This window comes from Phragmites australis, chromosome 3, assembly GCF_958298935.1.
Source record: "Phragmites australis chromosome 3, lpPhrAust1.1, whole genome shotgun sequence".
Lineage (NCBI taxonomy): Eukaryota > Viridiplantae > Streptophyta > Magnoliopsida > Poales > Poaceae > Phragmites > Phragmites australis.
This window is the reverse complement of record NC_084923.1, coordinates 17,580,823-17,606,744: the sequence shown is the minus strand read 5'-3', so window position 1 is coordinate 17,606,744 and position 25,922 is coordinate 17,580,823. Positions and strand designations below refer to the sequence as shown.

The window sequence follows — 25,922 nt, the reverse complement described above, 5'->3', positions numbered from 1 at the left end:
ACAAGAGAGGTTTTTGAGCAAGAAAAATGCGGCTTAGGCGTATACGAAAACGCGAAAATTCATCAAAGTTCTTAGAAATTGTTTTTTGAGAGATGAAGTTCTTAGGAATTGTAGCCCAAAGAAATGTTTTGAGTGCCTAAAAGGTCCGGCCTGGACCGTAAAGGGCCATATAATCTAAGCTAAAGCCCACAACTGACATGGGCCAGCCCACATTCTGTGCTACGAAACTCGTACCACCAAGGCACCAAACGTCTTGTCAACCGCCCCTTCTCTCGGCAGAGCGGAGGGAAACCCCACCCGCTTCCCGCCCGAACACCCAAACCGGCCGCCGGCCGCCAACGATCTCCGGCGATGTCGGCCGCTTTCGCCGCCAGCCAGCCCTCCTCGCAGCAACCCGCTCCGCCCACCGCCGATTCCGTCCTCCGCCTCGCCTCCCGCGACCCCTCCGCCGCGGAGTCCCTCCTCCCAGCCCTCCCGCACGACGCCCTCGCCGACCTCCTCTCCTCGCTCTCCGCCGCCTCCCCTGCGAACCACCTCGCCCTCCTCCCTGCGCTCCTCTCGCTCTCGCCCTCCCCCTCCGCCGCAACCGACGCGCTCTCCGCCCTCCTTTCCGCTCCCAGCTGGCCCTCCGCCACCCTCCTCGCCGTCGCCTCCCTCCTCCGGGACCTTCCGCCGGCCTACCGCACCCGCGTCCCCGCCTTCCTCGGGAAGATCCTCTCCCTGCTCCCCAGTGCCGATGCCCAGGACCTCCCCGCGCTCGCCTACCAGCTCCTCCTCCTCGCGTCCAAGCCGCTCCACCCGCGCGCCGTCCTTGCCGGCCTCCTCCGCTACTTCGGCGGTCGCGGCGGCGCCCGCGTGCGCGCGCCGCCGTCCATCGCGCGGCAGGTCGAGGGCACCGTGCTGATGCACGTCGCCTTCGCGGTCAAGCAGGACCCTGCACTGGCTAGGGAGGTCGTGGCCGCCGTCAAGTCCGATGCCTCGGGCGCTCTCAGTGGGTTCGCGGTGGCCGTGCTGCTGTCCGTGGCGCGCGTGCGGAGGTTCAATGAGGGTGCCGTGGGTGCGCTCCGGGACGCGGCCACCATGTCCCGCCAGGATTACCGGTTGTCCAGGTGAGGAATTGTTGCACCTCTTCGAGGTGTTTAGTGTAGAAATTTGTTCTGATTGGGTGGCATGTGTCTGTTAGGCGCTGCAAATGGTTGCCGGGTTCTCTTAAAGAAGAATGCGCACGGGCTGCTCATTGTGTCGAGAAGGCATTGCTAAAAGCTGTGAGAGATTCTTATCTCATACCTGCTATGTGAATTGTGAAGTGATCATAAAGGTTGCTGGGAGTTGTAGTTTTTCGAGGTGTCAATTAGTTCTTATATGCAGGTCGATGAGAGCATAGGTGGGAGGGAGCACATTTTGCCGAGCATCGTTCAGGTGGGCTTTCTCCTATTAGAAGTCTCAGATAGTGATCGAGGGGTGGAAGATGGCTTAGACAAAGGGGTTATGAGCACCGAAGATATTGGTGTTAATATGCTCAACTCATTGTTTGAGATCCACGAAATGGCACGGACTGAGGTATGAAGCAACGGAGTATGGTCTTTGTGTTGATGGCTGAACTCATATTTGCCGCTCGATTCATTACATATGACATAGTGTGTTTTAATTTTGTCTACTTGACATCAGATAATTGAACAGTGCAAGTTCTGGATTCTCTCGGCAAAACCTCAGCAAAGTGCACCAGTTCTCAGGTAATAGTACATAGCAACCCTAATTAAAATTTACAAAGTACAAGTTGCATTCTACAATCCAAAATATTTCGCCTTTTTATTTTTGAGGAAGTTCCAATGAGCCAATAGCGCCACCTTTGCACTATAGGTTGCTTGGATGCTTGATTCAGAGTCATTCATTTCCAATGCTGGGATACATCGCACACCTGAAGGAGTTGCTAGATTATTTTGCTTTCATGAATGACAAGATATCAACTGGTTTGATCAACTGCATCTTGCCACTCACAAAGTTCAGCCGTGATCTGAAGGTCTTCAACCTTAACAGTATTCCATGTTAACGCGGTTCTAAAAGACAGCATGATGATTGTTCTAGAGTTTTTTTTTTCCTACAGGATTACATAATACTTGTTGTAAGGAAAGCCATGTTCAAGAGGGAGGACATGGTCCGAATTGCAGCTACAAATGCTATAGTTGAGCTGATTATCACAGAAAGTAAGTATATGAAAAATGAAGCCAATCCTTTTGAGGATTCGTCAAGCCAGCCAAGCTCTAGCCAGCAGCCTGAAACACATCTAGAGTTTGGTGGAGGTCTCTTTCAAGAACTAAGTGGATTGCTTCGCAGATGTCTCTCACAACAGGTCTCGATGCTTTACATTTGTATTGTACCCCCAATCGTTATTGTCCTTAATCTCTAGGCAGACATTCAGTTCCCAGCATAGCATAGCTAATTTGCTCTTGCAGGCCAGAGTCAAAGAGGTATTGTATGAGGGTCTCATACGAATTGTTACCTTTGATCCAGTTGTTGCTGACAATGTTCTTGATTTTATCTGGCCTCACTTCCTAAATTATTACATGGAGGTAACACTACCTGACAGATTCCTGTGTTCTTTTCTGTTTGTTGGTCACTGCAGATTATGTATATCTTAAAAGGTACTGTACATCCTCTTAATTTCATCCTTGCAAATGAAGTTGTTCTCATGAGTTGTTGTTGCTTGACTTGCTTTAGGATGCAGAATGCCCTCTTAAAATTGATTCATGCTTTAAGGTAGAGAATGGCAAACTATGCATTGTTGAACCTTTAGATTGCCTGCTATCATGTATCTCAAACATTCTGCGAGTTCAGCAAATTAGTAAATGTGAACGGCCACGTGATGCATATTGGAAGTGCTTTGGTTTTGCCACATCACAAGATAATGAGGTTTGAGTTTTTTCCTCCTGAAATCCATAGCTAAAGGCTTTGACCATATTCCTCACATTCTAGTCTTATTCTAAGTTCTTATAACCCAAGCTATTTTTAGGCTGGAAGAGCATCATCAAGTGACTTGTTCATGAAAGCTTTGTCAAGCATCCAAAAGTATTTGAGGAAATCCCTCACAGAAGGTTTGTGATACACGATAGATAAAGTAAACCAATTTGAGCTCAATAATTCTAGTTCAGAGGACATTTGTTTTTGTGCTTACAATTTCTGCATATTGATTGATCTCAGATCAACAAGGACAAAGCCAAGAAGCTGGCTCTCTTTCTTCAGCATCGGAGATGACTCACTGTCATAACTTTGCTATGCTCGGAATCATTGAGGTTTTTGTTGATTTTGCTGCTTCAAAACTAGATAAAGCCTCTTATGAATCAAAGCAGATGATAGAAAAAGAAATACTGGAGCTTGTTGATGCGCACAGTGGCTTTGAGAGAAAAACAAGCATCGGTAGGGAGAAGATTGCGAGGAGAAGAGGGAATGCAGATGATGCTACAGATAAGCACACCAATGAACCCAAGGAAGATTTAAATGCTTCATTGCAGAAACTTCATGAAAAGAGGGGTAAATTTATGGATTCGAGTTTATATGAACTTGCAGTAATGTGTGTCAAGCAGTGCAATGCTGATAACTACGAGAAATGCGGTCAGCGCCCTAGCCAAACTGAATTGAACCAGAGCTCCACTCTGGTATCTTTTGTACTGAAAGCCTGTCTTGAATTCTTCAAATCACTTGCAGCAAAGGAAAGTGGGGAAATTATTAGAAATCAGCGGACACCTCTGTGTGAAGATGTGAAAAAGTTAATTCAGCCAATAATGCAGCTCATATGGTGTCTTATGTTAGACTCAAAGCAAACAAATGGTGGAACCAAGAGGAACATGACCCAAGGAAAGAAAAACATTGAAAATAAAAAGGACCAATTATATTTGGCATTGGCATGCTTAAAAGAACTCCTTAAGCCAAGTGTATCAGGAGGTCATTCTGGTGATATAATTGAGGTACTGATATCTTCAGCTCCAACAAATATGGAGGATATGATGGATGCTGGCCAGCTTGACAAGAATGACGTCATGATGGTTGAAGATCAAAGCAATAAAAATGCTCATGTGTTTCTGAACATATTGAAGATGCTATATGCTCGAGTTCTTTCCCAATCACTTTTACGTGAATGCGAGGTAAATCTGTTTCATGATCTGGGCTGGAGAGCAACAGCGGTTGGTTTGAGTTTTTACTGGATTAGATTGGTAGAATTAGGATGATCAGTTACACTTGGTCAGCATAATAAAGATAATATCCACACAGCATAATCAAGATAATATCACACTAGATGCTTCTGTATTGTCTATTTATTGTTAATATCCACACAGGCACCTACTTTCATCATACTCTGTTGGCCTGCTTATATTTACAGGCAGCAGTCACCTACAAAAACAGTTTAAACACTATATTTTTTTGTAAAATGTGTGGAGAAGATCACTTTATATCTTGAATAATGGAATGGTGGGGGGAGGAGGAGGAGATTATGGAAAGAAAAACGAATGGATTGAGGCTTTGCTCCATGATGTGACAACTTATTCGTCCAATCTGGCAGTTCTCGTACTCTGAACACTTTACTTGCCTTTTCTTCTAGCATCAAACATGTCACATATATGATGTATTTCTGTTGAGAATCAACTATTCTAAAATCAACCCTCATGAGAGACAAGAAATTAACTTGGATTAATGTTTTGCTTTGGTAGATATGCTAAAAGTTCTTATGCATTTCTGTAGGCTGTAACTGAATTGATTTTGGGCATATCAAGGAAAATGCATCTTGAACAAAGGCATCTTGTTGGAATTTGGGCTGCAGATCTATGTAGAAAGAAAAATGTGCAAAGTCCTAGTACTGCACGAAAGGTGGTCAAACTCGCTGTCGATCTTACACCAGCTCCAGATGACATGATTCTTGTGTATGAGATGACCAGCGAGTTGAAGAAGTTAACCTCCATAGATGAGGGATCTAGAGATTCTTCGGATACATTTCATATCATCAATTGTAAAACAAAGAATTCACTTGCTGCTGTCTTTCTTCAAATGGTTGAATCATCTCTTACTGAATTGGACTGGGGTCTTGGTAAGCTTAAAGCAATGCTTACATTAGGTTATGATTATGCTAACATCGATGAAGATCAGCCAGCAGATGAAAGAATGCAAAGGCTGGATTTGGAGGAAGCACTCTACTCAAGATCAACATTTGTAGTTCATGTCCTCTCTTCTTTTGCAAATATGAGCCTCAAAGGTAGGTTGTAACGTATCATGATTCATAAAACACTGGTTTTATTCCATTTCCACATGTGCCCTGATTTGAGTTTTGTATTCTCAGATACTCAAGCAGAACAGTTTCTGAAACTTACTGCAAAGTTCTACAAGCTCTTAACTCGCATGTCGAAGTCCCAGATTGCACCTAAGGGCTACAACACCATTCCAAGTCTCAAGTTTCAGAAACTGGCAGAAGCAACGTGCAGGATGCTCACTGCTCCACTTTATGGCTTCGTCTCTTTAGTTCAAGAGGTCGTTTTCACTTTGCAAGCACATCATTGATGCCTATGGCTTCTATGACTTCGGTTTATATTTAACTTGTTTCTTTCCTTTGTTGTCTTGTTGCAGAATCAGCAAACATCCAAAAAGGGGATCCTCGCCAAGATTAGGAGAGAAAGCAAATGCATTCCTGATCTTATTTTTCAGATCGAAGATTATGAGAAATACCTAATCCAGCTAAGCAAACTCACAAAGGTGAATCTTTTGAGGCATGCTAAGCGCAGCGTAGCAAGAGATTTCCAGATCAAAACAAAGGAGAAATCTGGAGAACAACAACAGGAAGAGGATCGGACTCCAGCCTGTGCTGCATCACCTGAAAATGAGCATGACGAGGATGCAGAAGGTCCATACCCTCCAGTTGAAGCTAATGCCGATGAAAACATTAGGCCCAGTGCACAATGTGGTAGTCCCGTCCAGGGCTCCGAATCTGATGGAGAAGAGGAAGAAATTTCAGCACGAAGTAAGAGGGCCAAGACAAACCAAATTGTGCAGGATTCTGATGAAGTGGAAGATGAATAGAGTTTTCTATAGATGGTAGTTCAAAGCATATCTATAGACAACATCAAGACAAGGAGGATAGATCAGATGTAAATAGATGGTTTTCCAAAGTTTTGTAGGTCATCATGTGTATTATAGATGATTACATAGATGTAAAATAGATGTTTACGCTCTTCCTTGGTTACAGTTTTTGTCGTGAATTTGCACACTAAGAGTTAGATAACAGTTCATGTGAACTCAAACCTTCAGTTTTTCTAGGTTACAGTTTTTGCTGTGAATTTAAACATGAAGATTTATATCATACTTGTTCATTGACTAATAATTACTTACTTTGTCGAACGAATCAACCATCTTTTCTGATTTATAAACTGAAAACCATGAACCTTGTTCGTGCAAGTACGAACTTCATGTTGAACATTGGTCTATTTGCTTGTTAGAAAGCATATTGTTCCATTCATCCGATATACCAGTGTCACGATCTATTTGCCCAATAGAGTGTCAGAGTGTAGTAGCGTTTGTGAAGAGATTCCAAAACGGCACGGCCAACACAAGGCAACAGGATTTTGAAGATGATTAGCTTCATTTATGTTCAAAACTTATTTGAAGGAGCTAAACCTGAAACTCAAGCTTAAGATTTATTTGGCAGAGTTTTTAGATTAGTTTTCAGAGTGAAATCTGTAAAAGTCTTGCAAAACAAGAGTTTGCAGTTTTTAGTTCCTAGATTGATTCTGTAGAAATGATCTTCTAACATAAATTAGATGCTAAGAACTGAAAAACTCAACTTTTTCTGATTTATTTCTCATTAAATTATTTTTTTCATATAATTTATCTTAGAGAATTACTCACAGTCACAAAATCACTTGTATAAAAATCACTTTTAAAAAATCATTAAATCTCTATCAAACAAATCTCGACGACTTAAATGACTACCAAAATTAGATCATAAAATCCCTGCCAAACAAATCTCGGCGACTCTTGCACAAAGGATGAGCCTCGGTTCGGTCGGACCCAACTTACCCGATCGAGGATCCGCGCACAGAATCTGCCGGGCCCGAATCCATTCGGGCCGCGTCCACCGCATATATAACCCTCACTCTCTCGACTCGCCTCCGAAAACCCTAGAACCCGCCCTCCGACGCCGCCGCCGCCGCCGCCGCCTCTCGCCGCGCGCCGCGCGCCGCCATGGTAACCTCTCTCCCCTGGCTGGTCCCTCGTCTACGAGACCGCGAACCCTGACTGACCCACCCCCGCTCTCCACGCAGGGTATCGATCTCGTGGCCGGCGGCCGGAACAAGAAGACCAAGCGCACCGCGCCCAAGTCCGACGATGTCTATCTCAAGCTCCTCGTTAAGGTACGCTCCACTCCCGCCCCGATCTGATGGCACCAACCTTCTCGCCGTTCCGTGCTAGGATTTGGATTTGAGCGGCCTCGCGACCTGATCTCTGCGTGTGTGCCTCCAGCTGTACCGCTTCCTGGTGCGGAGGACCAAGAGCAACTTTAACGCCGTGATCTTGAAGCGGTTATTCATGAGCAAGACCAACCGCCCGCCTCTCTCGCTCCGCCGCCTCGTCAACTTCATGGAGGGCAAGGTCTCTGCTCGATTCGTGTTTGTATTGTTTGGTTTTTTTACGTGCGCGTTTTTGGTGGTTTTTCGTGACAATGTTTGCGTTCGTGTGTTCGGGAGTGCAGGAGAACCAGATTGCTGTGATCGTGGGCACAGTGACCGACGACAAGAGGGTCTACGAGGTACCTGCGATGAAGGTGGCCGCGCTCAGGTTCACTGAGACGGCAAGGGCCCGGATTGTGAATGCCGGAGGAGAGTGCCTCACCTTTGACCAGCTGGCGCTCCGTGCACCTCTAGGCCAGAACACGGTAATTTCCACTACTCAGCTCTAATTTCTAATGCTTACAGCTGAGTGCAGCTGTGAATATGAGATGCTTTGAACCTTAACATTGCGTGTATAGTCCAGTAAACTTACTGAAAATAGGTGTAGTGAGGGAATCTGCCTTATTCTTGAATCAAAATTAGTTGCTGTTTGTATTGCTTGAAGCATTTGTTGTTGAACCTTTCGTGATGTTGTCACATTTCTGATGCTCTGCATGTTTGTATTGCTTGAAGCATTGTTGTTGAACCTTGCATTTCTGGTTGGTCATTTATGATATATTCTAAGCTTAAATGTTCTGAACTAATAGTGTATGGAAAATTTGAGTTCCTTTCGATTCAAACAAGCTATATGAAACATTCTCAATTATTCTTGTTTTCTCTCAATGATGAAAATAAAGCAGACGGGCGGTCAGAATCTGATGCTGTGTTGAGTGTCTGCATGTTTGTGCATTCCTTTCCAGTAATGCACCTGAGAATGAGAACAAGTTATTTTGCTTTCATGTCCTGTACTGTTGATTGCCAGTATACTTTCACATCATGAGTAACTAGTGCGATAGAGCTAACGAGTTTCTAGCCATGCATGATGCTCATCCTTGTAGTTGATTGCTGATGATCTTCTGATCTACACGTGATCATTAAATTGCTTAATTTTGAGCATGCTCCTGCATCAAATAATTTCTTCTTGGAAAGCTTTCTGTAGGCCAAGGAGGTATAGCAGGTGCATAGATTTAGATGGTTGTCTTACCAGCCCATTGCATTACTACATGGTTGCTTTGGCGCCAAATGGTCTAACCAAAATTTGGACATTCTTCCTTTGTTTTTGTTATGGTTCATTTTTGTATGTTGCTTTGCTGGTTTATCTTCATCGGCGCTGCATGTTTTCTGATGTATTATTTTAATAAAACTTCAAAGCATTTGTTTTAGTTGTACCTTTCCTTTTTTTTACCTGATTTTGTATTTGATTTTGATATGTAATCATGGAAGAATGGCAGATGATGCATAACCTTATCCTACACACTGAATGCAATGTGTAGACCAATACTCCGCTTATTGTCTGATGCCACTAGCCAGTGCTATCTATTGTCCAAATCGTTTTGGTTATGTTTGACTAAATTTACTGCCTTATTGGTGCATTTTTTTGATACCAAGAAAAGGCATTACATGAGACTTAATTTGTTTTACATATTCTTTTTTAGTTCTATAACATTTCAAGCATGCAGTGTTAGTTGCTATATTCCTTTTTTTTGTGTTGCATGCATATCTGTATGGCATGTTAGGTTGTATAATTTAGTTTACTTTTACGATGAACTCATTATTCCATAAATTACCATGCTTTTCCAATGGTAGCAGCTGGTTGTCTGGTTTTCTTGTTGAAGAGCTCTGCGTGTTATGTTTGGAATACAGTGCAATTCTTTTATATGATTTTGATCTTCATGTCCGACTTTCTGAAGTCAAATGTTTAAGGAGCAATAGCACTTGACTTATTATTGCTTGCATGATGATCAAGTCTCACATTTTACAATTCTCTTCGAACAGGTTCTGCTGAGGGGGCCTAAGAATGCTAGGGAAGCTGTGAAGCACTTTGGCCCTGCACCTGGTGTGCCGCACAGCCACACCAAGCCTTACGTCCGCTCAAAGGGAAGGAAGTTTGAGAAGGCAAGAGGAAGGAGGAACAGCAGAGGCTTCAAGGTCTAAGTTGTTGCATCTTATCCATGTGATCTCACCTAGTGGACTAAATAGATCTTGTTTGAGCCTGAGGGCTCTATATTATTTGTACACCTGTTCCAGGATCTGCAAAATTTTGTTCAAATGCTATGCACTTTGTATCGGAAGTTTATGTGTTTTCGTCAGCACATTAGGCTCTATTGTTATGCATCTCTGCCTTTTTTTTTCTGAATCCTTTTGACGCAATCAGAATGATTTTATTATAGTTTGCTATCGATTTTCTTAGTGACTATGACTGAGGTAATATCGTGCAGAACAGCAGAGTTGTGTTGTTCCGCATTCTGATTGAATTATGATCGAAAATTACTCTCTTGGACTGCCAGTGCCCAGGAGTATGGTTGCTAACGAGTACCGTCCGTCTGATCCCATTTCAAGCCTACGGTTGCTCTCACCAGTGGAGGAGTTATTTTGTGACCACACGTCTCTACGACTGGAATCAATCGGATGGCACATACGTTTGCATTCATTTGTTTATTTACATCAAAGATTTCTTCTATTGGTGCATTTTTTTGGATAAGGCATAACATGAGACTTAATTTGTTTTCATGGCCTTTTTAACTAGCAAATACGGTACACTACAAACCGGTTTCTTCCGTACTGTTGTCTTCTACACCCTACCTTTATTCTAATGAGTCCAAAGGGCGCCATCGCCAACGGCAAGACAGCATACCAGCAGCGTCGTCGTGCTCCACCAGCACCTGCTGCTCCGCCGAGGCGGCTGGGTAGGAGGAGGTCAGGAGCCACAGCAGTAGTCGTAACTGGATTCGGCAGGTCCCGTCGTGCCGTCCTCGTTGGAGAATTTACCTTGGCCTTGGGTCGTAGGCGCGCGCGGCGGTCTCGGGCTCTCGGCGATGGCGAAGTTGCCCATCGAGCAAGACGCGGGCGCCGTTGGCTGGGCCGCGGATCTCGGCCGCCGACTAGCCTCACTGCTGGCGCTGGACGCCTCGTTACAGTGCCCCACTCGCCCCCTTCACCTCCTGTGCTGACGTTTGCTCATCCGCAGCAGCTGCCACGCCTGGAGTCACCCAAACGCATGCAGGGCGAGACCAGGGATCAACCAAATGCGCAACCACTCGTGCATCTACCGGGGTAGGCAGACAACCGATCGGAGCGCAACGCTAGAACTTCTCAGGACAATGAAACAGAGAGCCGACTGAATTCGTTCAAGTGATCAAATCTGAGCTGAAAGAATGGGGGAAGCCAGCTGGTGCGGTAGTGGTCGGGTAGGCTCTTCTCGTGTCAGTTTTTCCTTGCAGTGAGTCCCTATTCTTGGGACCAGCTACAGTGCTAATTGCCGCTGTGGTGGCCTTAGGATGTAGTACTACTCTTCTCTTCTTCAAGGAAATCACACGCAAGTCTTTTGCGTGTTCGCGAAGGAAGGTATCTATGTGTATATGAAACGAGTTCTTGCGCTACTAAACTCTGAGAATGGGTGATGAGTAACCTTGTTCTTTGAATTTGCTATTCGATAAGTTGTTTCTTACCTCCAAATGATCTTAGAGGAGCTAGCTTGATGTATAGCTTGCGAAGAGCAAATTATTTGTCGATTGAATACTGAAAATTAACAACTGAGTCACCACCAAGCTTGACTGCGGTATGGCATGCTTCATAAGCCACAACCATTTTGTTACCAAAGTAAATACTAGAATTCAAATCCGACTGCTGTCAATCTGTCATTGTGTAATGTCAAGTGTGGTAGCACATGTGATGACACTGTTCGGTAACAGACAACACAAAATCACTTATTTTATAGTCATAAAAAAATTGATACTTACACTATTGTAGGACATCCCAGATGTTACAAGATTTGGCAAAGGATAGATAGAGCCGTGACGGGATCCGAGGTTGTCCGTTTCCGTGATAAACAATGCAGATGAATCGCTATAGTATCCTTGCTACAGTAATTTTCGACACAGTATTCCTTCTCCGTTGTTGCTACAGTATTCCGCGCGGAACTCGACCACCTGCTTCGCGGCCGCTAGTGCGACTGTCGCACTCCGCTATGCCACAGAAAAGCTAGAATTACACATGAAGAATCCAAGATTTCGTGCTGCAAGATTCAACAGAGTGCCTAGTACCCATGTACGGCAAGATGGTGCGGCTGGCCGTGGCTGATCCGACTGGCGCGCGATGTGCACGTGCCGGCGCCGCTCCTCTGGTATGGATGGCGGCGGCGGCGCGCCGGAGACGTGCGCGACTCCGCGTCGGAGACCGGTGGCGACGGGGGTGGCGTGATCGGACTGTAGTCCGGAGACGGCGCGCGCGCGGGAGAAATCAGGGGCGTGTAGTCCGGTGATGCGGCGCGCTGGAGTGGAGTCACAGGGGTGTAGTCCGGGGACGCGGCATCGCGCGTTGGGGTCGATGGCGTGTAGTCCGGTGACCCTGCCCTCCAGCGAGAGCTCGCCGGCGTGTATTCAGGTGACGCCGCGCGGCTCGTCGGTGAGTAGTTCGGGGAGTAGGCGCGGTTCCGAGGCGGCATGAGCGGACCGAGCCGCAGAGTCGTGGACGGCGCGTACTGTGGCGACCCTGCCCTCCAGCGAGAGCTCACCGGCGTGTACACAGGTGACGCCGCGCGGCTCGTCGGCGAGTAGTTCGGGGAGTAGGCGCAGCTCCGAGGCGGCATGAGCGGACCGAGCCGCAGAGTCGTGGACGGCGCGTACTTTGGCGACCCTACCCTCCAGCGAAGGCTCACCAGCGTGTACTCCGGTGACTCGGCGTACTCTGTTGATGCCGCGCTGCTCGTCGGGGTCGACGGAGCGTACACCGGTGACCCCGCTCTCCGGCAAGGTTTCACCGGTGCGTACTCCGGGGAGGCGGCGGACGGAGGGGGCGCCGCCATCAGGGGCGCGTAGTCCGGCGACGAGGGGCAGCAGCAGCGCTCGCCGCCGGAGAAGGAGTCCACGAAGGAGAGGCCCCTCGCCATCAGCACAGCAGGCGGGAAAAGGACGGCGAGAAAGGCGGCGGCGAGGAGCGGAACGCGGAGGCGGCGCAGCGCTTGGTGAGCAGGAACTCGATCCGAGTGTGCTGGAGGGATAGATATAGCCGCACTTCACGTTGGCGTGGGGGTCAAGCTGCTCGCGAATCCGAGTTGCCATCGTACTCCACCCGTCGCCTCCGCGGGAGCAACGCCTTGGCTTGGAGCCGAAGCTGACTCACTGAGACAGGAAGGCAGCTTTGCAGCTTCGGCAGAAACAGAACATAATTTCTGTTTCGCACGCGCGCGCCTCCCCTGCGGGCTCACTTCCGTTTTTTGAAAAAAAAATCGAAATTTTCCTCAAAAACTCTTTTAGTTAACTTTTACTCAAAAAATTTCTAGTTAACTTTTCTGAGAAACTTGTCTAAAAAATTTGTCCGAATAACTTATTTAGAAAACCTTTTCAAATATAGAAAGACACAGAAAGAAACAAATTTAAAAAAACAAAAAGTTAAGAGAGGCTATCTGAAAAGTTACTACTTCTGCCGTGCACGAATTAACCTGGTGCAGAAATGCAGAATCGAGTCCGAAACGTTCAGCTAGATTCGCGCTTGCGTGGGCCGTGGCATGACGGGCCGGATCAACCGCCCGAACGCTTCTAGTGGGCCGGGTGGGTTTCACACCCGAACTACTACTAGCAAGCGTAGCCTTTTCTTTTCCGAGAGGATCTAGCAAGAGTAGCTGAGGAGCTTTGCACCGTCTGATCAGCGATCAGCGTCGGACTGCGACCCGCGGAGCAGAGGTTGCAGGGGTCTCAGTAGAATCATACGAGTGTTCTCGTAGGTCGAAATAAATCAACATGTAATGGGTAGAAGTAGTGCCTCTCATTGTCGAACGAATCCACTTTAGTTCGAATAATCCATCCACATAGCGAAATAAATTCTTGCTCTAAGCAATCTGAGCAGCAACACGCCAGGTGCCCAGGTACGAAAAGAAGACAGTATTAAACATATTCGCTGTGGATGCTAATAACTCTTGGCTGCCACATATCTTAATATTCTCAAAGCCGTTGCTTTTTTTCCGCAAAAGAGGCATTCCACATCATCCGAAAAACGTGAACCACCCAATCTAGACACAGGAAAAATGTCCTTTGGATCATGTCCAACTGACTAGAATCCTTTCGCAAAAGGATTTTTATTCTCTTCAGCGCTCCAACAGTTTTCTTTCATGATTTTTTTACAAAGGAATTCTCAAGGTTATTCACTTTAGGATGGGATTCTCTCTCCTTTCCCTTCACAAATTTTTTCGAAGGAAAACTATTGAAGATGAGTGAAAATAAATAGAATAGGAACGGAGAAGGAAATCAAGAAGTGAACGAAATAAATAGAAAATGATTGAGGATGGTCTTAGATCTTGTAGGCAAGATTTACATCTGGCTCATTCCAGAAACGTCGAATGAGCTTTGCAATCAAGATCCTCCCCATGTCTCCCTCGTTCCCTCTCAGTTGATCTGTCGAATCCCCACACGCGTGGCCTGACTCCGCAAAGCCTCGATGCCTCTTCCGCCTCGCTGGTCACCTTTGGCACTACGCCGCTGTTCTCTCCACTCCTGGCTCCCCTTCGCCCTTCACCCCTATGCCACCTCCCTTGTCTTTACACTCCTCTACCGCCTCCCTATGCCGCGTTCCAGAAGCACGGCGCAGCACCAAGAAGGCGAGGATGCGGGCTTCCTGTATCTAGATTCGACAGGGTCTCCAGATCTAGCGTCGATGAAAGGTAACGGCAACGGCGCAAGGAAATGTGGTAGCAGCAGGAGGAGTGGATGGCATTGTAGCGATGTTCGGACTGAAGGAGCATGAAGAGGATGAGGGCCAGCGCTCGAATAACACGAGGGCCCATTCCCCCAGCCACCACTATAATTTTCGTCGCCACCCACCAGTGCAACGCTCATGAATGGTGTGCACCAAATGCAACACATCATGTGCAGCGAGAGAACTGAAGTTGGATCAGGCCATAGGAACACTTACACGCACGTACGTAGATGCAAAGGAAGAACGAGCTAACACACACGATGAAGAGGAACACACAGGGTCGGCCCTGAGGGGGGTCGAGCAGGGCGACTGCCCTGGGCCCCCAAAACCGAGGGGCCCCTCTTTATGTATCTGTGTATAATATACATACCTAACAGTCCGTACGACAACAGATAGAACTAGGTCTAAAATAGCAGCTAGGCTTAGTAGTCCGTACAGTAGGACGTAAGTAGCCTGGTTCCTCCGGTCCATAAAAATTCAAGTGACCTGTCTGCCTAGCCTATTTGGTTGTTTGCCTGTTTCATGTTTTCTTCGGTACAGACAGTCTAGTTTCTTGTGTTCCGTGGGACCACAACTCCAAGGCATCCCGCATGCCTGCAGCTTCGATCGAGGATATGCATCAGCCATTGCCATATGCGTTTTCGTCACTGGTTTTTCTGCTCTAGAGTTTCTACTTCACCTCAAATGGATCCGACCCTTGTTGAGATCGCACATTTGAAATATGGAAAGGTCCCCACTTTCTTCGGCAATCAATGAGTCCATTGTTTGTACTGCGGTGCTGGCACCTGTGAGCAGATAGCTCCATAGCTACTATGGTTACAAGCTAACTGCTGCATGTACCGATGAGTAACTAGAGCTGCACGCAACAAGTTGTACATAGGCATATGAGTATCTCTACCTAGCTAGCATGCATTAACGCAAGCATACGTGCATGTACTCTGATCCTTCACAATTTTGTTCAGCATTTACGATAATTTTGTTCCAGCTTACCGTAATGGATGCATTCTAAGTTGTTCCAGCTTATCATAAATACTCGTGGACTCTACCCAAAATATTATCTTTGTAATTAATATATAAATATTTCAATATTTATGTTCAATGGGGCCTCACTTTTAGTTTCGCCCCGGGCCACTGAAATCTCAAAGCCGGCCCTGGGAACACACAGAGTCTTTGCGGCACAATGCACAACTAGTGCCTTTTCTCTTGTTTCTCTCTTAATCTTCCATGAGCTAAGTACAAGGTTTAAATAAATACACCAGCTAACTAACATGTACACATGGTAAGAGCTTGATTTGTATTTCAAGCAACAACTTCCATAACCTCTTGACTCAGCCACACATCTCCACAAGTCCAAGCCGACACACTTCTACACACCTATCAAACTCTCTACGTGCATGCACATGTAGCTCGTGGCATCTAACAAAACTAAATGCATGGATATGCACCGACTAATTCCAACAACATATGCATGTACCCTACTAGTGGTTGCTGATCTGCCCACTACTCACTGTTGATCACCCACTAAGCCATGACAACATGCATGCAGCTAACTGGACTTAGCCTACTACTCCAATTTGGCAACATGCGATGCAGCTCAATTAAACATGATGAACACTTAGACAACAAGATTAATCTAACAACTGACAGGCACCAGAAAGAGACACCAGCATGGCACGCCGCCCGTGCCTGCCTTTGCCGCACTAACCTGCCAATGCATTGCCACCGCATTGCCTCCAAATCATCAAGTGCTTCTTTTATATGGTTACGCTCAATAGAAGATATAAAAGAATAATGTTCATAAAATGAAGCAACATGAAAACGAGTTTGAACACCCTTACTAATATCACCAACAATTTGATCAACGGAATGATCCCTGGCAATGGCATGATGAACTTTTGGATGAACTACCGGCTCATGTGATGTAGTTGATGAATTAGTAGCTCGTTGTGATTGATCTTCCTTGTCTTCCACATTATAAGCTTGAACTTGATCATTTGTAGTGGAAGTAAATAGAATGGATCGAATTGAGGTAGATGAATCATCTTCTTGTTCATCTTTATCTTTTAGCTTAATATCACCTATTGACATATTCTTAATAGTTCTTCTCAAGCCTTCATTACCTACATCATCTGAATTTTCTTGATCTTCTTGAGAGCTATTAGTTTTGTCAAATTTAACATCATGTGTCTCTTCAACCAAACCGAAATTTTCGTTGTATACACGATAAGCTTTACTATTAAAAAATATTCATCACATTGTGTTTGAAATTTTGATAAACGAGTACATTTCTTTAGAATGTAGCATTTGCATCCAAATATCTGAGAATATGAGATGTTTGGTTTTCTTCCTATGAGAAGTTCATAAGGTGTCTTCTTCAACAACCGGTGACAATACAACATATTTGATTAATGACATCCGGTATTGATGGCTTTGGCCCAAAATTGACCGAGATATTATATTATAAAATCATTGATCTTGTCATATCAATTAGAATCCGATTCTTTCTCTCAACTACTCTATTTTGCTCTGGAGTGTATTTGGCCTAGAATTCATGTTTGATTCTATTTTCTTCACAAAAATAATCAACATTTGCGTTCTTGAATTCGAAGCCATTGTCACTTCTCACTTTCTTAATTTTGAACTCAAATTCATTTTCAGCCCTCTTAGCAAAACTTTTAAAAGTGTTAAATACAATAGTCTTATCATGTAGAAAGAATACCTAAGTATATCTATAAAAATCGTTAACAATAACAAGACAATAGCTATTACCTTCAATACTTACATATGTGGTTGGACCAAATAGATCCATATGTAATAATTCAAATGGTATTGAGGTTGACATGGAGCTTTTATATGGATGTGAATTTCCTACTTGCTTTCCGGTTTGACAAGCGTTACATAGCTTGTTCTTCTCAAATTTCATATTCTTCAAACCTACTACTAGATCATACTTTAGCAAACGATTTAGTTGATTCATACCAACATGACCAAACATTCTATGCCAAAGCCAACATTTCGATGACTTTGTAAATAAACATGTGCTTAGGCTTGCATTATTAGAAGAGAAATCAACTAAAAAAGATTACCATGTCGAAAACCTTTGAAAACTACATTGTTATCCTTCATTCTAGATATTATCATATCATTTGGAGAGAAAGTGCATGAAAGATCAATATTACATAATTGAGCAACGGATAATAAATTAAAATTTAGATATTCAACTAGCAAGACATTTGAAATAGACAAATCATTTGAGATAGCAATTTTACCTAATCAGTTTACCTTTCCTTTGCTATTATCTCTAAAAGTGATTTTGTCATATTCCGATCCATAATTGCTTATAAATATGAACATTCTTTGATTTTCGGTTCTGTATTGAGTGCATCCACTATTTAGCACCCAATGGCTCCCACCAGACTTGTAGTTTACCTACAAAATAAAGTTAAGCTCTTTTAGATACATAAACTTGTTTGGGTGCATGGATGTTAGGTATCAAGGTTTTAGGCACCCAAATGGCATTCTTTTTAGTACTAATTATAGGAGTGCCAACAAATCTAGCTTTAACATTACCATTTGGATATCTCTGAAGAATATAGCATGAATCAAAAGATGCATATGAATTATCCTTAAGTTTTTTGCAGTCTTTTTTAACATGCCCGATTTTCTTGCATTTTATGCAATAACCACTACTCTTCACAAAAGTGATTTTGTAATGGATGAATGCTTTCTTACCCTTCTTGAACATACCCAAGTCCTTCCTTATTGATGGAGAATATTTGACTATTCAAGACTTGTCTAATTTTGAATTCTCCAGCATAGCATCTTGCTAGATCATTGGTTAGTTTTTTAACCTTTTCTTTTAACTTATTATTCTCATCAATAATCAAAGTATCACTGCAAAATACAGCATTAGGTAAAGTAAGCAAATCATCATACAAGATAAATGCCTTCATAAGAGATGAAGTAGACATATCATCTATGATGTTGCAAGATATACTCATATCTACTTTAGTTTTATTGGTTTCATGAGCAATAACAGAGTCATGAGCCTCCTTAAGCATCTCATGAGTTTCTTTTAGACCCTCATGAGACATCTTTAGCTACTTATAGGATTCTTGAAGAGAAATGTGTTTTTTCTTCAATTTTTAAAATTTTATTCTTTCTTTGCTCATGAAGTCATCAAAACTATTTATTAACTCAACTAGATCATCATATGAATATTCATTTTTATCGTATAATATCTTAGAGTCACCTTTTGCCATGATACAAAAAGGTGTGGAGAAGAGTGAAGGTGGCTCCTTGATGGCTACATTGGCAAGACCATTTTGAGATGGCTTCTCTTCATCGGAGTCGGAGCTTGAGCTTGTATCTGAATTCACTCAACATAACATGCTTGATCATATTTCTTCTTCTTGTAGAATTTATTGAATACATTTTTTCCATGACTCTCCTTCTTCTTGGTATATTTTTCTTCTTCTTTGTTCTTGCAATGTGTGGCAATATATCCCTTTTTACCACATTCAAAATATCTTCTTTCTTCGAAGGGAATCCCTTTGGAAGATTATCACTTTTTGCTATATCCACTTTGATACATTTTCTTCTTCATAAGTTTCTTAAATCTTCTCACAAAGAGAGTTATTTCTTCATCATCACTCTCTTCATAATCATATTTGTCTCTTGATGCTTAAGCCTTGAATGCAATATTTTTCTTCTTAGCTTCGGTTGCAACATTATGAAGATCTTCTTGTGACTTCTTTAATATGTCATGAGTGAGAATTTCACTTAAGATTTGCATTGGAATTGTATCCTTCAAGTTGGATCTCACAAGTGAAGTCACAATAGTATTGTATTTATTAGGCAAAGCTCTAAGAAATTTATGAGAGAAATCAACATCGGTTACATCCATACCAACCTCCTTGAGCTCATTTATTATGTTGTTTAAATGATTCAATATTTTGGCAATACTTTCGTTTGGCAACGTGGTAAATTTCTCAAGTTGCCCTTTGTAAATAAAAAGTTTTGCATTCTTAAACATGGTTGTCCCTTTATGGATTTCTTTTAGCCTTTTCCAAATTTCATGAGTGGTCTCAATTTTGAAAATATGATTAAACTCATTAAGATCTAAAGCACCATAAAGAATATTCATAGCTTGAACATTTGCAAGAGTATTATCCCTATCTTCATTGGTAAGATTAGTAGGATCAAGAATTGTAAAATCTTTATCCACTATATCTCATAGCTTACCGCCTATAACTTTAAGATAAACGGTCATTCTAGCCTTCTAATAGGCATATTTTGACCCCTCAAAGAATGGTGGCTTCCCCACATTGACATGAGTATCACTAGCCATAATCCTACTCTATGATGGTTAAATCCGCTATAAAAAGGAGTACTAGGATTTGATACCACTTGTAAGATCTAGGATACCGATTAGAGGGGAATGAATAGACGGTTTTAAAACTAATAGCTTAGCGATCAATAAAACTTGCAGAAATTAACTAGAGACCACTAGAGCAATATGTAGTGACTTAGAACTATGTCAAGGTTTGTAATCCTATGGTGACATGTAACTATTTATATTCTAGAAAAATAAATTGCATATGGTAAATTGCATGAATGCAAATAGCACAAGAGATAACACTCGAAGTTATCCCATGGTATCGGTGTTTTGTAGATCACCCATAATCCATATTGAGCTGAGTTCAAACTTCTAACCGTTTTTCTATCAAGTATGCAATTCTCACACGAGAAAGGACACACACCGATCAACTTGATCTTAAGCCAAAATAGAACAATGAACTACTCAATACCTCGATTTCACTAGAGTAACACTTTACCGCTTCGGCAAGACATGCTCAAAGCCTTTCACAATCACACCATGGTGGCTCCTTCACAAGCTTCCTTGAAGGGCTCAACGATGCAATCACCTCCAAGCTGTTTAGAACGCAGCAACCTTCAACAGTAACAAATCAACGATGCTTGCTTGAAGGATCACTAGTGCCACAAAGCTCAACTGCTACAATGCAATGCACTAGATACTCTCACACTCTCAAATGTGCAACCACTAAACCAAGAGAGGGAGAGGAGGAGGGCAAGTGCTCGAGAGTTCATAAATAAGGTGATTTTTACCCGTTCGAACCAGCAAGGGGTCTATATATAGCCCACAACTTGAAATGTGGCTGTTGCCCAAGATTTGACAACTCTACGCATCTGGCAGTTAGACCGCAGTTCACCAGGCGGTCAGACCACCGCCAATACAATGGCTATAAAAGGTGTAATGATGATTTTGACATCAGTCTAGCAGTCAGACTGCCACTTGTCTCGGTCAAACCACAAGTCCAGAATAGAGTACAAAAACTCTTTGTTCTCTGGCAGTCAGACCAGCCATGCCCAGTGATCATACCAGGACTGAGGTCCTTCTAAAATTATAACTTGTTTATACAACGGTCAGATCGGCCATACCTAGCGGTCAGATCGCCACACCTGAAACTGGAAGAAAAACTATCTTATCTATACAACGGTCAGACTGGCCACTGCTGGCGGTCAGACCGTCACGACACAGAGCACTCAAAAGGCAGTTTTTCATCGGTTCTTCTCAAACTAAATTCCTCATTCTAGATGAAATGCAATTTTAAGCAATTGTGATACTTTTGATATCTCAAGTAAACGTATATCAATACCTCTTAATAGTACGATATTTTTCCTATTAATCTGGTCATTTATCTTCTCTAAACACCATTGACCGCCAAAAGAAAATATTCTACATTTTATACCTTTATCTTAAGCTAACTATTTGCATATCTTCCACACATACTTCTTCTAGCTTCAAAATATCTTTGGGACTAGCCTTTTCATAACTCAATTAAACATGTTAGTCCATAAATTTCATATTGTCATTAATTACCAAAACTCGAATTAGGGGCCTAGATACTTTAAACATTCAATGAGTGTTGGCATTGGACTTCTTCACTTCATCCCTCTCTAGAAACTTGTTCCAGTGTAACCTTGCGGTGCATATTGGAACTCCTGATGAACCTTTCAATGTTTACATCGGATCATCCGGTGAGTATAATGTGACATGGATCTTTTCCAATTCAATGCAACTTTATCCTAATTTCAATGGCTTTTCTTCCTTGATGTCTTGGGTCTTCTTCTAATCTATTAGGACTGAATAAGCCTAGTGTGTATCACTATTAGATAACTAAGGTAGTGTTTGGTTGGTTGTATAAGAATTGGATCATCCTGTATGGACAGGATGATACTGGATGAGGTGGTACAAGTAGCATGTTTGGTTCGATGTATGAAACGGTACATGAGAATATTTGGTTGGATGTATAGGATGCACATATAAATGTGTTAGTTGCTAAAAAGATAAGCATTATATCTATTTATAATTTAATTTCTTTATAATATGATAATTTTATAATTATAATTATCAACAAATTATTCTAATTAATACTAATATTTACTACTTATAATTAATTATAACTTAATATGTCATTATTCATTGCTAATTACCCATATTGATACTTAATTATGACTAATAACATCTAATTACTAATTCATAGTTAATTATTGTTAATACTAACTAATCATCACTAAGTACATGTAATTACAGAAGCTAACAGAGCTTGTACAAGGTCATTCAGTCAATTTTTCAGTATGAGATGGTTCAATATCTTGCTAGAATATTTCTATAATCTGTATCATCTTTTCCTGAATGGGTTGGTACCATTCATCCAACCAAACACAGGGATGCCAGCATATCCCACATCACCCCGTACAAGGAATCAAACACTACCTAATCCAAACTTCTATTTGTAGTACGATCAAAGAAATCAAACATATCTACACAAGTGATACTCTCAATACCATGATTGCTTGTCTAAACAATATGTCCTTATATATTCATGAAGCTCTTCTTTGACTTTCATGCTTAATACTTTGAGGTGTTTGATACCCTAAGTACATCACATAGCATCCATAAGACTAAACATTTGCACAGTAGCAAATTGCTATGTTGACATAAATCACCAAAACATACTAACCATATGCTTGATACGTACTAAATATGTATCATGTTTCCTCGTTATTTTATGAATATCTTGATTAATTATTGCTCGGCTAACCCCTAGTTAATTGCCAAGTGCACATAATTTATGTTTTATTGTTAAATCCATAGGAAAATAGGTGAAATGTGTGAATCTAGGAATACAACTATGAAGAGCTCATGTAAGGAAGGCAACCTAACCAACTCTGCTTTAATTGGATATTCTAGTAGGTTTTAAGGGGTATGGTACGTGCACCTATGGTGCCTATACCGAGGTTCATCAGGGCCACCACATCAAATGAACAACTTTTGTGAAAGGGCCCCAGGACGAATTCCATCAAGAGGCGGTGTAAAAACCTAATCTGATGGGTTATAAAGAAAGGCATTGGGGAGGAGATTAGAGGACCATAAGCCACCAACAGACCATTTCTGCCACACCACCTCTGTTTCTAGGGTTCTAAGCCGCTGCCACCATTTTCACACCATTCATCTATGTTTCCACCATTAGAACCCTTGCAATAGGTTGCCAATTCAATCATCTCTTCGTGTACTACATCATCGCATCCAAAAAAGGCATCAAAGTTTGTATTAAACATTGCAATCCTCATTCTATCAATATAATGATATTCTTCCTCATAATTATGTCTTGCTTTATCATTCCTGTGATGAGTGAAGAGTTTGGTCGGGATGGGGGCGCTTAGGTACCATGTAGCGCACCATTAGTATAGATCGGGAAGTAATCTTAACGTAGTTTATATCTATGCAATTATTTTGTTTGTCTCCCTCCATTTCCATGTTTGATTTGCCACAAACACTAAGGATTGTTGCACATAGGTGAAGGCAATAACTGTGAAGACGACAGATTTGAGATCGGGACTCAATGACAGAAAGAGACCCACATATCAATGAAGAACTCTTGCAAGGGATCCATGACAAAATCACCACACTTAATGTGTTGAGATCGGGACTCAATGACAGAAAAAGACCCACATATCAATGAAGAACTCTTGCAAGGGATCCATGACAAAATCACCACACTTAATGCATTAGTCCAAAAGCCATCCCTTAATAGAGGCGTGAGGTGAGGATTCACAGGCACCGAAGGATAATTGCCTTGTCTAATTAGGACAATCGGAGGACGGAGAATCCAAGGGTGTGTCAACCAAGCATGGAGCATTTGTATCCACTACAATAGTATTTAGTTTCATCCTTTATTCTTGCAGATAAAATCTCAATTGCTACAACTCTAAATTTAATTTCGTAGTTTATTGTCTCATGCAATGGTGCGTAGGATTTTAGGTGATGTGGAGGAGAGAGAGGGGTGAGAGAAAGATGTTATTGTTTCGTGAAGCAATAATTTCATAAGCTAAGATTTAGGATTATGAGACTACTTCCACATCATTGCATTAGTTGTCATTTCCATACAAGTCATAATATTTATTTTTTACTTACACAAATTAAGGGGTTATGGTATTACTATGAGACAACTGAAAAATAAACTATTGTAGAAATTATCTGTTAAGTCGACGGCCTACAACGATAATGTACTTTCCCTTAGTTAACATAAACATGTCGGAAATCGCAGCCAAGATGATTCTAGCATACGTCAGAGCACCTATGGGCTGCGCTTCTTCATGTGTGCCAACTACGAGTATGACAAGCCTCAACATACAACTACTGGTTATCGACCGGTATGACAACAGATATCAGCTTCATCTCTTCCGATTTCGCACCCTGTTTTACTAACCGCTCATCTTGTTCCATTTGTTCAGTCTCCTTCACCGCTCTGTGATTTTATTCAATGACTCGACAATGAGCAAAATGACGCACAGAAGTAGTGGGTCGACATGAACATGAGGTGGAGAAGGGAAGCGTACGCATGTCGAGAGTACGAGCAACAGCAAGAGGAACTTCGCCTCAAACGGGAGGAAGAAGAGTGCATGAGGAAGGCGGCGCACGACCGTACCGTGGCTCAGGCTCAGGAGGCTGAGAGGGAAAGGAAGCGGGAGAGAGCCCGCCGTGCTAAGGCGGCAGGTCCTGATGCCCTCCGAAAGGGAAAGTATCCTAGATGCACTCAGTAGAGAGTATCTAATGTAACCCGACATACTTTTCCTCCTTAAGGCATGTTATGATTATGATCGACGCACTAGTAAGTAGGTCTTAGTGCAAACCGTACACGTCACCTTTGTTTCCTCATTGTGTCGTCACGGTTACAATCTATTGTAATATTTTCACCCTATGTTTAATACTATGTTTGTCGTCGTTCGCACCCCATACTCACGTAAAATGTTACGAGTGCTAATTACTAATTTTTTATTCTCCGACTATTACATAACCTACTCCAAATTTAATTTTCAAATTTTCTTAAAGTCCTTTTTTTATTTCTTGAATTACACAAAAAATTACATTTTTAGGGGAAAAAAAGGCCATGAGAGCCTAACCGCCCTCTCAGAGGTTTGCAGCCCCCTGAGAGGACTACAGACGTCTAGTTTTGCAATTTCTCCTACGAAAAATCTATTTATTTAAATTTTTAATAAAAAATATATAAAAAAACTCTCAAAAGATGTTGAGAGATCTGTGGGTTTTCCATAGGGGTTGGGCCCCTAATGTGTGCTTTTTAGTTGAATCGAAAAGAATTCAAAAATTCAGAATTTAAACACGCCAGTCTAACTAAGAAAATAGAGAAAAATTCTTTTGTTCTGCAAATCAGAACACCAACTCTGATGAAGATAGTTACAGCCTGTTTGTTTCAGCTGGAGATTCTGAAAAGCAGTTTATAGAAGTTAGACTGTGAAAAGTTGAATTATAAAAAGCTGGATTATGAAAAGCTTTTAGATTGTAGATTTAAAAAACTTTGATGGACAGTTTAGTAAAATAGACTTCACAATCTATTAAAAATTGAGAAAAATCAGTTTCTCAAATTCCCACAACCTAACTAACAGATTTTTAATATTTATAATCTAAAACTGAAACAAACAGACCCTTAGAGCATCTAAGAATCAAGCACCTCGGTCACACATCCGAATATGTTATACTAGCGATGTCACCAATGTTGACATACACGAGCATTAACAATCTTAACCATATTACCAAATTGATACAGAAAAGGCGCCTACATATAAACACAACCATAACACTTCTGTTTCAGAGTCCCTGCAGTTGAATTAACAAGTCAAAATTCTCGTTAGAGTATCCACATATATTTCTCCCATACAGCTTATAGATGTCAGCATTCATCGAGTTGAATTAACAAGGCAAATGAACACTTGCTACAATTCACTATCCAGTTCCTCTCGCCACCGTTATCTAGTAATACTAGTAATCGTTCACAATCACTAGCAAAAGTAATAGCAGCATCAGAGCCACCTTCTAGCTAAAGTTATCATTCTCACTTCAACAAATGGGAAACTATTAACAAGTGTTTATCTGTCAACTATGCTCAAATTTTCCCCTTGCAAAATTGAAGGCATACAATAACATATTCACCGGCGACAGAA

General features: G+C 42.3%; 2 protein-coding genes and 1 non-coding gene across 3 annotated transcripts; all 3 read left to right on the top strand.

The window, feature by feature from the left end:
- Positions 1-279: 279 nt before the first annotated feature.
- On the top strand, positions 280-6,254 carry LOC133912481 (uncharacterized). The gene is made up of 13 exons (XM_062355233.1): positions 280-1,109; positions 1,184-1,265; positions 1,369-1,560; positions 1,669-1,733; positions 1,861-2,020; positions 2,105-2,350; positions 2,454-2,570; positions 2,719-2,910; positions 3,011-3,092; positions 3,199-4,139; positions 4,735-5,242; positions 5,327-5,514; positions 5,611-6,254. Exons 1-13 carry the CDS (start codon positions 352-354, stop codon positions 6,058-6,060), a joined length of 3,981 nt encoding a protein of 1,326 aa, XP_062211217.1. The 5' UTR covers positions 280-351; the 3' UTR covers positions 6,061-6,254.
- An 812-nt stretch (positions 6,255-7,066) lies between these two features.
- Positions 7,067-9,800, top strand: LOC133912480 (large ribosomal subunit protein eL18x). Its single transcript, XM_062355232.1, has 5 exons — positions 7,067-7,224; positions 7,302-7,391; positions 7,501-7,629; positions 7,730-7,912; positions 9,462-9,800. Exons 1-5 carry the CDS (start codon positions 7,222-7,224, stop codon positions 9,618-9,620), a joined length of 564 nt encoding a protein of 187 aa, XP_062211216.1. The 5' UTR covers positions 7,067-7,221; the 3' UTR covers positions 9,621-9,800.
- LOC133913887 (small nucleolar RNA R16) lies at positions 8,910-8,990 on the top strand. The gene has a single exon (XR_009909125.1). It is a non-coding gene; the product is annotated as a small nucleolar RNA R16 (small nucleolar RNA).
- Positions 9,801-25,922: the final 16,122 nt, after the last annotated feature.

What these genes read in the sequence shown, in the direction of transcription:
- LOC133912481 (XM_062355233.1), top strand. Translation starts at nt 352, where the DNA reads ATGTCGGCCGCTTTCGCCGCCAGCCAGCCCTCCTCGCAGCAACCCGCT. An exon ending in AGTTCAGCCGTGATCTGAAG is followed by an intron (nt 2,021 to 2,104) that starts GTCTTCAACCTT and finishes TTTTTCCTACAG; the next exon opens with GATTACATAATACTTGTTGT. An exon ending in CCACATCACAAGATAATGAG is followed by an intron (nt 2,911 to 3,010) that starts GTTTGAGTTTTT and finishes AGCTATTTTTAG; the next exon opens with GCTGGAAGAGCATCATCAAG.
- LOC133912480 (XM_062355232.1), top strand. An exon ending in ATCTCAAGCTCCTCGTTAAG is followed by an intron (nt 7,392 to 7,500) that starts GTACGCTCCACT and finishes GTGTGCCTCCAG; the next exon opens with CTGTACCGCTTCCTGGTGCG. An exon ending in TCAACTTCATGGAGGGCAAG is followed by an intron (nt 7,630 to 7,729) that starts GTCTCTGCTCGA and finishes TCGGGAGTGCAG; the next exon opens with GAGAACCAGATTGCTGTGAT.